Source organism: Mixophyes fleayi, chromosome 7, assembly GCF_038048845.1.
Source record: "Mixophyes fleayi isolate aMixFle1 chromosome 7, aMixFle1.hap1, whole genome shotgun sequence".
NCBI lineage: Eukaryota > Metazoa > Chordata > Amphibia > Anura > Limnodynastidae > Mixophyes > Mixophyes fleayi.
In genome coordinates, this window is record NC_134408.1 from 118756209 (window position 1) to 118770643 (window position 14435).

Below are 14435 nucleotides of genomic sequence, written 5' to 3' on the forward strand. Positions count from 1 at the left end.
CATTTATTTATGCATTGACGAGAAGCAAGCAGTAGGTCTCTGGTTAAACTCTGTGTGTGGTAGCCATGTTCTCTGTTTGCTTTGTAGAGTTAGGGAATTCTCAACCTGTATCTTAATACAACCTTCTTCTCCTGGCCCTCAACACCATTTTGTTTTGTTTATTTTTCTTGCAGTAAAGTGTAGGGGTTTCTTGGTTATAGTATTTAATAGGTCTTTGAGACCCAAATCAAGCCAGGACATATATCAGGAGCTAGGTTGCCCCAAATGTACAGCTGTCTGCTTCCTTTTTGGAATCAATTTGAAAGGGTCCAAAGCAGGGGTGGGCAAACCTGTCCTCAAGGGCCATATCCAGTTCATGTTTTTAGGATTTCTGTCTGTAGAAACAGGTGGGATAATTACTGACCCAGCCAAATAGATTAACTCAGCTGTACATGATTAAAGAAATCCTAAAAACATGAACTGGATATGGCCCTTGAGGACAGGTTTGCCCACCCCTGGTCCAAAGGGTGCACATTTTCTTTGACTTTTTGAATGCTTAAAGTGGCTCCTAGATTTAATCATTTGGCTACTATATTCCATTTGTTCATCACATGGACCATGTAGATACTGAATAACCTTCTGTATCTAACAGTATCTGAATCTATCCTAATGTTTGTCTCTCATACACCAACTTTGTCCGGATCTTGGCACGTCTCTGGCTCCAAAACAATCGGCGTACTCCAGGATCATCCAATCAAAATGAATGTAATATTTATCGGGCATGCTGGAAATATTAAAATCAGCCTGTATGATCCTCTGCCAACCACACTGACAAGCTCTGGTAGCTGACCCTGGTGCTGAAGTAGACCTCCAGGACTTTACAGATTACTGTGCTCAATATTTACTTTTGGCCTATATGTTTCTGCAACGTTTTTGTTGTCCATTTTTTAATCTGATTGTTCCTTTAAGAACATATGCTGTGATTAACACATTTATTAATGTTGAATGCTCTCCAAATATGTCATGTAGAATATTAAAAATCTTGGAACGCATAGTAATCCATATACTGCTACTTTGCACAAACCCCTAGCGCAATCATATTTTATTGTATTCATTACAGTTACTTAAGAAGTAAAACAAATGGGAAATGCCTCTCTGCACATTTAGCTTACAGTCTATTGTTCTGCAGCTGTGGAAAGAAAATCTGCTTACTGAATATTTAAATTTTATTTTTAAACAGAAAGAACTTTGCAACATGATCCTGGATTGCTGTGCTCAGCAGAGAACGTATGAGAAGTTCTTTGGCTTGCTTGCAGGGGTAAGTTAATTGTTCCATTTTTTTTTCCCCCTTTTACCTGAGCTCATATGAGTGTTTGCAGATCATCAATAAAGAGAACAGTTGAAAAGTAGACTTCAATAATTGTGAACTGTATTTGTAAGTTTTGTCAGAAAAGTAGAGATGGAGCATTCTATAAACTATGTAAGATGAGCCTTGATAGCCAAAAACAAAGAGCATCATGGAAGTAATGCTAAAAAAATAAACTGAGCTGAGATTTTCACCATAGTAACGGTAAAAGTGCGCAACTGCGATGTTCTGAGGAAGTGTTGTGGTGAACCGCAATAATTACAGACGTAATCTGTAAATAGATGCTTTATAGGATGTGATTACAACTGAGCTGACAAATAGAATATGAAATCTTAAAGCAACTGCTTCTGATTAATGTGGACCAATCAGAAGTTAGAGCTGTGCATAAAGGGAATTGACCCCAATAGTAGTGATGATGATGATGAATAGCTCGGAATGAGCTGCTTACTCACATAATTAGTGGGACATAAGGGGCTTCCTCATTCTCAGCTCCCAATAATTTAAAGAGAACAGCTCACCATAGTCTACATGTGGGCTTTTTTATGTTTATTACATAAGGTCCCATACATTAGGCCTTATGTAATAAGCACAATTGGCTAATAAAATAGTGATCCTCTGTGTTCAGGAAGCTAGCTGCATACTATTTGTGAACTGTATAGCACCTACATAATTATACACTCACACAGTATGTTTTGTCTGTAGCCGGCTTTCTCTATACATCACAGCTGTCATGCTGCGACCAGAGGAGAGCGTATATGATAGATATATATATATAGTTCTTAGAGTAACCATGTTTGTTTTTTGGTAGTTTTTGTTTTCATTTGCTTAGAGGAAAATGTTGAGATTATATGTGAACACAAGTTAACCCGTGCATGATACTCATGCATTCTAGTCAAATCAAGCTACTTAAGGTGTTAAAAAGGTTCTTGTCATGCATTTGGGCCTAGCCCAGGCCCCCCCCGGGTAAAGAGCGTTACTTCCCGACGCAAGCGCCCTTTTTTAACGTGGTTTTGTCCACATGTCACCACCTCATCATTCTTCTCCATCACCTCATCCTTCATTTTCATCGCCACATCTATCCAGATGTCTATTCAGACACAGGGATCTCTCTCAGTGGTCCTGAGTATCACACTCCTCTCGCTCTGTCACCCCCGGCAACCACCAACCACTCCCCACTGTCACCCCTGGCAACCACCAACCACTCCCAACTGTCACTTCTCCTTCAAGAAATATATATATATTTTTTTTAAATCTTTATAAACACTTTTAACAATTAACAAATTAAAAACATCTTAGTATACCAAATTTCAGCCCTTTCTGAGTTTTTTTCCCACACACACCGAAGAATTTAGTAGGTCAGTGTATAACTCCGCCCAGCAGGTGGCGCTGCAGCTTGGTTTTATTTTTTCCACACACACAGACAGACTAACACACGCCACTAGGCATTTATATTATAGATATTGGCAAATCTGGTTCTTGGTTATATTACCATTAGACTGTCAGCCTAACTAGTATGTTTGAGAATGTATTTATTGGAGGAAACCTTATGAGCTTAGAAAATATCATTGCTTTTATGTATGCCAATGAGACTTTTCTCATGACTCTGCCCTCCATGTCCAATCAGACTGTCCACCAACACTCTCAGAAAACACTTCTCCTTTATTGAAGCCTACCTGTACCACAGACTCTGGTACTCCATCACTACTGCTCTAATCTCCACTCTGAGTCTCAGTTACTCCTCCCTCAGCGCTGTCTTTTTCTTACTAGATTGTAAGCGCTCTCGTGAACAGGGCCCTCCCTACCCTGTTCTATATATTTTGTATTTTCCCCAGTGCATGATGCTGCAAATCACTGTGGTGCGTTGCTAATCAACAATCGTAGTAATAATAAAGTATACAAATGTGATATAATTTACTTCTATTCTACTGAACAACAACATAAATAGCCCACTTATGTTGGTGGAAACAATGTTGCTCTTAACACTTTGAATGTGTTTCCTGGGTAACTTTCCTACTGCTGTTTTGTGTATTTTTTTCATTAATGCACTATAAAACACAAGTGTAATAGACAAAAACGATGTACATATTAAAATAATATATGGCTTATTGTTATTATTGAGTGGTGATGTGTTTTTGAAACTTAGCTTGTTGTAAACTAAATGATTGCCCTTTGTACTACAGATTTAAAAACTAAACTAAATCTCCAGCTTAAAAATATTTCATTGTTGTATTTATTCGGCATGTAATTGTGTCCACTCTACCTCTATCTTTAGCGTTTCTGTTTACTAAGGAAAGAATACATGGAGGCTTTTGAATGTATTTTCAAAGAGCAATATGATACCATCCACCGACTGGAAACAAACAAATTAAGAAATGTTGCAAAGATGTTTGCCCATCTCCTGTACACAGACTCAATTCCTTGGAGTGTAAGTGTCCATGTGGGCTTGAAATTTCTTTTTTCTTTACGACATGTCTAAGTGAAAGTTTTCATCCTTCACAGGATTATGTACTCAGGAATTAATATTACACATTAAACACATGTTAAAATAAGACTAGTGACTGCAAATGGGCCTATACACACATGCACTTTCTGACAAGCATTCACTCTGCTTTAATTTCAAAATTCCTCCAGCGTTTACCAGCATTAACTCTTGATATAAGATAATGGAGTTCTACGAGAGCGTTTATAGAGTATATAGTACATGATGCTATGATAATATACTTATAATGCTCTGTTTTAAAGCAAGGACAGAGATTTGGCTACAATTTTAACAGGTTTTCAGTGCCCATGTGTACAAGCCCTTAAAGTGCAAACACTTTTATTTTGCCAATAAATTAATCCCTGTCTGTGTTTCCTACATCATAAGGTTATGGCTTTGCTAGTTTTACAGCTACAAATTCTGAAAATACATATTATGTACTCTTTGAGTGCTCCGACTAATACATAAATTTGAACCAGTATGGCCAATTTGGTTGAAAACCAAACATTTCACCATGTGTGGTTTAGAGAAAATCCTGACTGGAAGAGCCAATGATTGCATCGATGTGTGGTTATCGGCAAACCACAATGTGCGAGGTCCTTGCAGTCCAGTCACTTGGCCTTATAACCAGGTCTGCACACATCTGGGTGATGCCAATGTTTAATTGAAAACCAAATCATGTAGCTCTGACTAAAAGATTTGTTCAAAAATATCAAGCATACTTTTTGTTAAGTTGTACAGTTTATTTGATTTAAAGGTCAGAATAGTAATTGCAGATTACTGTTCATACACAGTAGATGAAAGTGTGTTACCTGAAACTTCAGGATGGTTACTCCATTGGCTTGACACTCACTCGCAGCACTTGCTGAGAGCAGAGGTGAAACTAGCAAGTTGTGGGACCAAGTGCAGGGAAGCAAGGAGGAGGGAGCCAGGGCCCACAGCTCGCTTGTTCCCCTTCTGTACTCAATATTTATATTACTGTGCAGCGGGCCCCAGTATCTCCATGGGATCCACTAATGGTAGTTCCGCCACTGGCTGAGAGCATACTGTTTGTATTTTTGTCTATTTTGCAAGGAAATGTCTTATCACAGTCTAAAAAAGTTAATTTTACAAATATTTGTGGTCTAGGTTCTTGAGTGCATAAATCTTAGTGAAGAAACGACAACTTCATCTAGTAGAATATTTGTGAAAATATTCTTCCAGGAACTCTGTGAATACATGGGACTTCCAAAGCTTAATGCCAGACTTAAGGATATGTAAGTATTACTAGTGATTCTGCGTTCCCCTACAGAACATTATTTATTAAAAGGTCACTCTACCTAAAATACAGGTTGGTCCAATATGAAGACCTCTTATAGCATTGACAAATATATAAATTATGACCTATATAATATTTGGCCACTGAATTTAGATTTCATACCCTACTGGCATGTTATTTTGTTATCAGCCATTTTAAGCTCAAAGAGACTACCTGCAGTATCTTAAAAGCAAAAGTTGAGGTTTTGCCTATTGTAGCCAATTATTCTACTAGCGTTTATCTCGTACATTGTAGAAAATGAGAGCTAGAAGCTGATTGGTTGCTATGGGCAACACCTTCACTTTTCCATTTTAAAAGGTTTGGTAAATACACCACTTGGTACTTTAAGAAAAATTCTGATTGTCTTTCTTTTTAATAAGTTACCATTTGGGTTCAACGTTTAGGAGATTTGATGTATTATAGGTTTGTTTTGTTTTTTTACTTTGTATCATTTACTTATTTGTATTAAGATTTTTAGTGCATTGTGATATAATTATGGGAGAGTGAATTAAAACTATTCTGCTACTTTAATATATATTCATAAACTTTAACAATTTGTAATAAGTAATCACTAAATAACCTTTCCAGAGCAAAATATGTAAATCTGCTTGTCAACAAATGTGTAAAGAGACATAATTTGTCTGTGATCGTTGTATTTCAGCTAACATCTTGTATGTTAGGCATGCCATGTGTTGAAACAAAATTTTAATTTACATATAGGGATGTCAAATACAATCGAATGCAATTATGGAGATAAATGTATAAAATATTCTTCTTGTTGTATTGTACCTTGTATCTATGACAGTGCTAGTACGTTTACTTGCAGAACTCATCACTCAGTGGAGTTCCCTTTCTCTTGGTGATCTTATTCATCTGTGTTAATTGTTCACAATATAGTAGATTGGAGTTCTGTCAAAACTTGTTTTATTCTGACTAATGTAAGGGAGATACTTCATTAGTTAAAACCAACTTTTACATGTAAGCAGGTTAGATGTAGTGTGATAAAATGTTCGTGGCTGTATCCTAAAAGCATATATATTTTTTTGCACTGCTTTAAATTAATGAATCATTTGTAACCATAAGATATATGACTGGAAATACACAATTGCTGGTATTAATGACTATTGATTCTTGTCATTTATTCAGGACCCTTCAACCTTTCTTTCAAGGGTTATTACCAATGGACAACCCAAAAAACACTCGCTTTGCTATCAACTTTTTCACTTCAATTGGCCTGGGAGGATTAACGTAAGATCACGTTTGAGTGTCACCTTATAACTATTACCCATTTATCCTTTTATTAAGTGTCTCTTTACTCTTGTTCGCAGGGATGAACTACGGGAGCATTTGAAGAATGCACCAAAAATGATCATGACCCAGAAGCAAAACGTGGAATCGGACTCTTCATCTTCAGAGTCCTCTTCTGAATCTTCCTCAGCCTCCAGCAGTAGCTCCAGCTCATCTAGCGACAGTGATTCATCCAGCTCCAGCAATGACTCAGGTACTTGCTATGCCATAATAATTTTTTTTCATCCTTTACCGTGTATATAGCATTGAAATCAGTAAGTCAGCTTAGATTAGTGGTGTTAACTTTAGTGTGAATGGCAATATTGTGCCATCCTGTTCACCTCCAACCCCAAACACACATTCGTTCCCTGAATCTCCCGCCGCGGCTTTTAACTCGCTCAGTCCATCCATAGCGCTTTATTATGACTGGACCAGGATAGGTTAAAGAGGGGGTGTCAGAAGTGGATCACTTTAATTGCACATGTACTATTCTATTAGCTTTTATCTTATGAATTTCTGCATTGACTGTAATATAATTGTAAATCTCCAAAAGTGGACAACTCCTTTTAACATTTTGGATGCAAAACATATTCACCCAAGACACACACACTTATAGTAATTCTACATGGGGATACAAAATACAACTTTATATATTCAATTTGTAAGATTATTGTCCATTGCAGTCGGCAAGATAAGCTATATTGTTTGAATTTACTAAAAGCTATACAGCAATATCAGATGAAGAGAATATCACCCTGCATACAGAATAGCAGAAGTGCACAAGTCTATAAATGCCAAATATCTTCAGCTTACAGTAAATTACATTCGAAATTAAATATGAGGAAGAAATAATGATGCATAAAAGAGAAACCAAAAATATGAATTTAATCCAGCATAGCGTGCAAGAGATGGTACTTTGCAGATGTCTGGTCTAAAGAATAAAAGAAGCGAAGGCAAATTATACTGTCATTACACAGTTGATGAGCCAGAGTATCTGGGTCCTCCAAATAATAATCTATGTAACGTCACTACATGCCAAGTTATGTTCCGAACTTGTATGTTATGGTTCATGATATATGTTTGCTTCCATCTTTTAATAGATAAATATGTATATATCATCCTAGAGAAATACCTAGAGTTTGTACATTTCCATTCCCTCAAAATTTACAAGGCTAAAATATTCCTTTTTTTTTTTATCTTCGTCACAGGAACAAAGCCAAATCCAATATTGGCCTTAAATGAAAGGGCTGTCGTATCAGATTTTTACAAAATCATTTCAAAGGATCATTAAAAATAAAATGTTATTGAATATTAAGTAGTATTGAGTGTAGTGAGAAGCCCTGCTGGAGAAAGAGTTTCTCTTTGAACAGCATTCGACTCATCACGTATGCTGACAGTGTCATGTGTCCTCCCCTCTCTTGGTTTATCTATGGATGGTCTCAGAAATATGTCATATTTAGTAAGTAGCTGAGCTTTGGCTTCGGGTGTAAATAAGGCACTTTTGACAAACACGGAAAGGGGAAAGTGGAGTTAATTCTCTATGATTGTTAAGTTCAATTATTGGGGGGGGGTAAAGTTTAGGAGGGGTCACTTATATGTTATCTGTGGAACCGCTAGTGATTTGTTTATCTCTGTGCTTGTTTCAGTAGGCGTTTTAAAGTAAGGAATGAGCCAGACTTTAGACACCTCTTTGAAATGATCACACCAGAGCCTAACTAGTGTAATGTTTTATTTTATCTGCGATACCGGTGTCCTTTTACATTCACCTTGATTTCATGCCAAAGGCAAAGTGAAGTAAAGTGACTTGTGTTGTAATTTGTGCTATGTCTCAAACCAGGTCGCCCTATTTTGCATGTTCTTCAGTTACGTGGTCACTACCCTGGATCTAAAAAAGAAAAAAACCTGTTATTTAAGCCTTTGGTGTTATGTGCACAAGCAGACAAGAATACCAGGACAGGACGGAACAATACTGGGTTTACTTGTCTGTACTATTGGGGTTATTTGCTATTTTATGTTAGTGAATTTTATGTGAACTGGCAGCCAGCTAATTACTGACAACAATTTATACCTGCTCAGCAAGCGTGGTTGGTGTTACCGATCAGTCTTGTTATTTCCATCAGTGTGTGGCTATTCTTACAGCCAAGTACCAAATAATTGACATGCTTATTCGTAACACACCAACATTTTCGGAAACCAATGTCTATACTGGAAAATAAGCAAGAAATTAAAGATACGAGTGTGTGCTGATGGTGAAGTCCTTTTTTTAATTGGGTTATGTTAATGGCATGTTGTGCTTGTCTGCCTGCATGTACTTAATTAACGGGGCACTTCCATTAGCTATCTTTCAAAATGTTTCAGGGGAGTCTGTTTAAGAATCTGTTCAAACAAACTTGTGTTTGGGGCAATCGCTTCCTATTAAGTATGTGTTCATTTGTGAAATGCTAAATCAAGATTCAAAAGGGAGTAGGAGTAATATGAAGCTTTCAAATTTCTTGGTTGAACATATTTCTTGAGCATAGCACTATTACCTATTCACAATGGTAACTGTGTTATGCAGTGGCCTATTATTTAAAAAAATCATTAAAAGAAATGGCAAGGTGTGGTTAGCAGACAGATCCCCAGCTGTGGAAGCAAAGGGCATGCATACACTCTTTGCAAAATATATTACTTTGTTCAACCATAGGCCAGGGGGGCTTGCTAGTGAACTATAGTAAATGTTAAATGTAAGTATTGAATTGAATGTCACGTAGAGGAGAGAAGATAGAGGAGGCGAAGCCACCAATGTTTTGTTGTTTGGGGGAGGGGCGGTTGTTGGGCTGGTGTCACATACAGCATGAGAGTCAGTTTACTTAAGGTCTAGGATGGAAACCTGATTCAACATTGACGGATGTGTTTGAAAGAAGTTTTTTTTTCTGTTTGCATTAAGTAATTCCCATTTTTGGTGATGTTGCTGTAAGAATGTGTGTGCACCAGTGTACGTTCTCAGCCTTTCTAACATTTTGGAATATATTTTAGACTGCTGCTTCTCTTTAATATATAAAAGTAAAATAACAAGAACAATTTTCCTTAAGTAGCAATGTTTATTTCTGCTTTTTTGACTTCTCTATTAGGTCCATGCAGTAATAACTTTCCCTGGAGTTCAGTTTCAGCTCATTAAGCTCAGTGAAATAATGAGTTGCTCAAGTAATGTTCTTGTTGGAAATGTACGCATTAAATTAAAATGTCAGGACCTGGAATCTTATATTCTCCCCACAACATCGCTGCACAGTGTTTTATGGAGATGTCATTGTTTACCTGACTATGCCGTGATGAAACGGTCAGGCGGTATTGTTTGTTTTTAAAACCAGATAGATTGTTATTTAAAGCATCCTAAAAGTTTTAAAAAAGAACAATCATTCTGCAGGGGAAAAATTAGATTGAGCAAATCATTTTAAATCAATTTGTTCACCATAGCACGGTGGCTAAGAGCTTAGCACTTCTGCCTCCCAGCGCTGGGGTCATGAGTTCAATTCCCAACCATGGCCTTATCTGTGTGTAGTTTGTATGTTCTCCCCGTGTTTGCGTGGGTTTCCTCCGGGTGCTCCGGTTTCCTCCCACACTCCCAAAAAAAAACCCATAGTGGTAGGTAAATTGCCCGCTATCAAAATTGACCCTAGTTTCTCTCTGTCTGTGTGTGTGTTAGGGAATTTAGACTGTAAGCACCAATGGGGCAGGGACTGTTGTGAATATGTTCTCTGTACAGCGCTGCAGAATCAGTGGCGCTATATAAATAAATGGTGATGATTATTGGAAATGTAGGGCGTAGACTGCTTACATCACCTGATTTATTGATATTCTACTGGTCAACGTATTTCATAAACATTAGGATTTTTTTTTTTAGATATCTGGTATATGATTTCCCCACCTCCCATACGCTCCAGCTTTTCTGTCGGTGTGTCTATAAAAGTACACCTACAATACACAGTAGAGGCCACCATCTAATATTGAGTGGCATATTGAGTTATTTTGTGTACTTTAAGATCAGAGGTGAGTGTGTGGCTTTCATTGTATAACCCTCTTACGGACCAGAGCTGGGTTTAAGACTTTCAGGTTTTGTAGTGTTATTGTGTATCTTAGTTCTCGAAGATAGTGTTGTCCTAAAACCAACCCCAGGACCAGTGTGAAAACAAGTATGTTTACCTCTGTGCCCCAGCACTTGCCGAAAATGTTAGTAAAGTCGTCTTCTGTTCTGAATAACCTTATTTTATGAGGCTTTTATGAAAAATGATAAAGTGGAAACCAGTTTTAGTTCTAAGTAGGTTGCATTTTCTGAGAAATCCTTACTCTGTCTCAGCTTTTAGTTTCCAAATCTACTTTGTAAAAACAAACAATGTAAGTGTTCATTAGACTCCGAATGTTGAATTTCTCTGTACTGTAAGACATATCTAAGCTCCTGTAGTTTTTACAGACAGTGTCAGAAATGCTGGCGTGTGCATTTTTCCATCGGTGTAGGCTAAAAATGGTATTTTATTTATTTTGCTGCATACAGATATTAAAGTAAAAGTGCTTCCTCTAATTCAGAGATCACCATGGCTTTTATACTGATTGTTTAGAGAGCAGATGATAAAACAGCATGAATGTCTGTATTTAGGGGGATCTTGCTGATCTGGGATTAATTTGATTTATAACACCAGTGTGGTAGTAGACACAAGCTTTTATAATGATTATACTGCAGTGGAATAAGGGGGGGGGAGGGGTATAATTATAAAACGTCTGCATTGTGGAAATTGTCTTGTAGAAGAGGTTGATTATCGCTTACCATGACCCCTCTCCTGTACAGCACACATCCTTCAGCTTGAAAGAAATCATTTCCATGTTGAATATTTACAGGCTTCACATACAGGCTTTAGTATATCTACTGTACCATGCATTTTTATATGAATTGGAGCTGTAGAATATTGCCCCATCGTGGCCATTTTTCAATAAATAATTTGACAGCATTTCATTTTAGATGATCCTAGTAGAACAATGAAATTCATTGATTTATATCCATTGGGAGGCTGAAGCATAAGTCGACTCTGGAAATAGTGGCCGTGAGATTTATACTTCTCTCTGCATGTTTCCTGTGCCCCTGCCCAATTCACTATCTGTGCTGTAAGCAGAATAACTCAATGCACATAAATACACAAATACAGGTGTATGAGGGACACCAAACGTATTGAAAGAAAGTGCTTCCACACTTGTGGTAATTGAGCAGATAACATGCTAGCATGGTCTGGCATGTATAAATCTACTGGACTGCCCTGGTTGGCTATAATTATGGCTACAAGAGGAGACTGCAGTGACATTGAAAGAGTTGAGCCACATTTGGCAGGAGCTCCAGGGACCACGATGGCTGAACTTACTAATGTTTCAGGAGCAATGTTGTCTAAGGTGATTGCGTGTTACTCCAATGGAAAATCATCCTCAACAGGAAAGGCAACAGTGGGGGAAAGAGTATATGCCAGGTCATGGGACACTTGGTGCTGGCCTGCTTTTAGTAGCAGTTCTCATCTCCCTGGACATTTACAGAGAGTGTATCTAGTAAATGATGATACATAGAATAGGAGTTATGTGTTCATATTTGTACGTGATGTAGTTATAGCTGTGTTTGTGTCATAGTCACCTGTGTCTGGACTTTAGAAACTGCAATGTAGGCACATGGACAGCTGTAAATTTTACCAGTGCAAAATTCTAATGGCAGGAGGCTGTATTTTGCCACATTAGTCTATTAATTGGCCATTAAGGTCCTGAAATCTCATATTTTTTAAGGAGATGGTTATAGGCAGCTTTGAATACATAATCCTTGTAAGAGTTTTAGAATTAAAAAAAACAAAAACAAGAAAAGAAGGTAGTAAACATAGTTGTAATCGTGCCTAAAGCAATCAATTAACTCCTATTTCTTTGAGAGTACTTTCTTCTTCGGATTTTTACGTAACAGAGCTGATCATTGTGTCCTGTTTCGAGCCAATAATGGGAACACTTTCTAAATTGTATTACTATATTACAGTTTTTAATTGATGAAGGTGATTAAGTTAAACAAAAAACATTCAGACTAATTTCGAGTGAGGTTGTGTTGGTGAAAAGTGCAGAAGACGACATCGCTTATGCAAGTTCTAGATTTTGTTAAACTGCTTAATTGTCTCTGCTACTCCCTGTAATATGTCGCTGATGTAAAATGTGAAACTTCTAAAACTTCAGTAGGAGCTGTGGATTTTAAAGCATTAGAGATTCTATACGTTGTAAACTCTTGGGTGGGGGGATTTGCATATAAACAATATATGAAAATACCCGTAGTTTGCTTACGGTGTTATTCCTGACATTAACATGGTTCCTATAACCACCTTATTGATTATAAGTCATCAGCTGCTTGTCCTGGCCTTATGTGGGATTTGTGTTCTACATTTGTGATGAATACTCCATCTTCATGTGGCAGTTGTATAAACTTCAGTTTTTGGGTTTAGTTGTCCTATAAACATGACCTTTTTGTAATAGTTTATGCTTTACCTAAGACACCTGTTATCTTGTTTTTAATGTGCATCATTTAATATGTCGCATAGCTAATCCATGTATCCTTTTACATTACAATCAGACACATCAAGGAGGAGAAACAAGACGTCAAGAAAAGAGAGAAGTAAAGAAAAGACGTCAAGGCAGGAGAAAAGCAAAGAGAGAACACACAAATCAGGTTCCAGAAAAGAAGTGCGGCACAAAGAAAAGAAACTCCGTAAAGACAACCATGATGAGAGACAATCGAGCAAACCAGACAGAAACTCCAAAGGCTCCCGTAGATGATCTTTTTTTGTTTACTTCTCTACTACTTTTTATCGAAACACTTCATGCAGAGCAAAGTGGCATAAGTGGAAAATTAGCATTTTTTTAACAAGCGGTTGTCACATTATATCTTTTCCCAAAAGTCTAGGTAGACATGTACACCTGGTGCCGAAAATCAATATACAGCATATGGACATGTGGCAGGAGCGTGTCTAAACAGGACAGGAGTTTTGCCATTTGAACAACATTAATGGACAGTAAAACCAAACAAAAGCTGTATTTTAGCAGCTATGAAACATGTGTTTTAATGTTTCTAAACCTTACTTTTCCAGTCTATTAAAACTGTTGTTTTATATTACTTTGGTTTGGTCTTTTTGAACATCTGAATATTAAATGTTAGGTTTAGAACAGGGGTATCTACCTCTCTATGAGGACCCAACTGATGGCTCTGAATTTCTGTGGCCTATTGTTTCTTTTCGTTTTGTGTTTATTTTATTTTTTTATGTTGGTTCCTCTGCTTTTATATAAAAGTTTGTTCATTGTAGCTTTTAATAACACAATATCTGACAGAACATTAGCGATTGGATAAATTAATGCAATTTTGTAATGGACAATTGAAACCCATGCAATTTGTTTAGGTGTGTGGAGATGTACATTGAACGAGAACCTAACTTCATGCCTAATAATGGCCAGCATATAATTACCCTCCATGTTATACTGGTTAAATGATTACTGGCTTGTGATCCCCCAAATGTCCTCCTGCTGCTCCTTCCTCTTGTCTGTAATGAACTGTAAATATTCCTGGCAAGTACATTGAAGAGAGTGCTATCTCGGTTGGTAGTGGGGAGCAGAGACCTGGGTTTGTCCAACTATATATATATATATATATGTATATGTATATGTATATATATATATATATATATATCTTAGTTTAGTATTTATTAACACTTTATTTGTATGTTAATTGCTTATACAAAATAGGCTTGCAAAGAGAATTAAGCCAAACAATTTATTGTTAAATCACCATGTTTTTGGTCCCAACACCTTGATTAAGAATTCTAGTCTAGAACGTAGATCACAGGTGGTTCACTGTAGTACAAATAAGAGTATCATTAGCTTAGCCTAATGTATTCGAACCCTGTTACTCGATGGGCTGATCGTGCTGCCCACTTGTAAATTGTGTTTTTTAGGTTTAGTCTTCTCTGTTGTCATAATTAATCCCTGATAATTGAACA

The 14435-nt window shown here is 37.1% G+C and overlaps 1 protein-coding gene across 1 annotated transcript in view; it reads left to right on the forward strand.

Moving 5' to 3' along the window:
* The window catches only part of CWC22 (CWC22 spliceosome associated protein), a 65812-nt gene extending 52254 nt beyond the window's left edge, over nucleotides 1–13558 (forward strand). Inside the window, exons 14-19 of the mRNA XM_075180506.1 lie at nucleotides 1220–1297; nucleotides 3618–3770; nucleotides 4953–5080; nucleotides 6268–6369; nucleotides 6450–6622; nucleotides 13019–13558. Coding sequence (XP_075036607.1) covers nucleotides 1220–1297; nucleotides 3618–3770; nucleotides 4953–5080; nucleotides 6268–6369; nucleotides 6450–6622; nucleotides 13019–13221 — 837 coding nt within the window. The 3' untranslated portion in view covers nucleotides 13222–13558. The remainder of the gene's footprint in view (nucleotides 1–1219; nucleotides 1298–3617; nucleotides 3771–4952; nucleotides 5081–6267; nucleotides 6370–6449; nucleotides 6623–13018) is intronic.
* The last annotated feature ends 877 nt before the right edge of the window (nucleotides 13559–14435 follow it).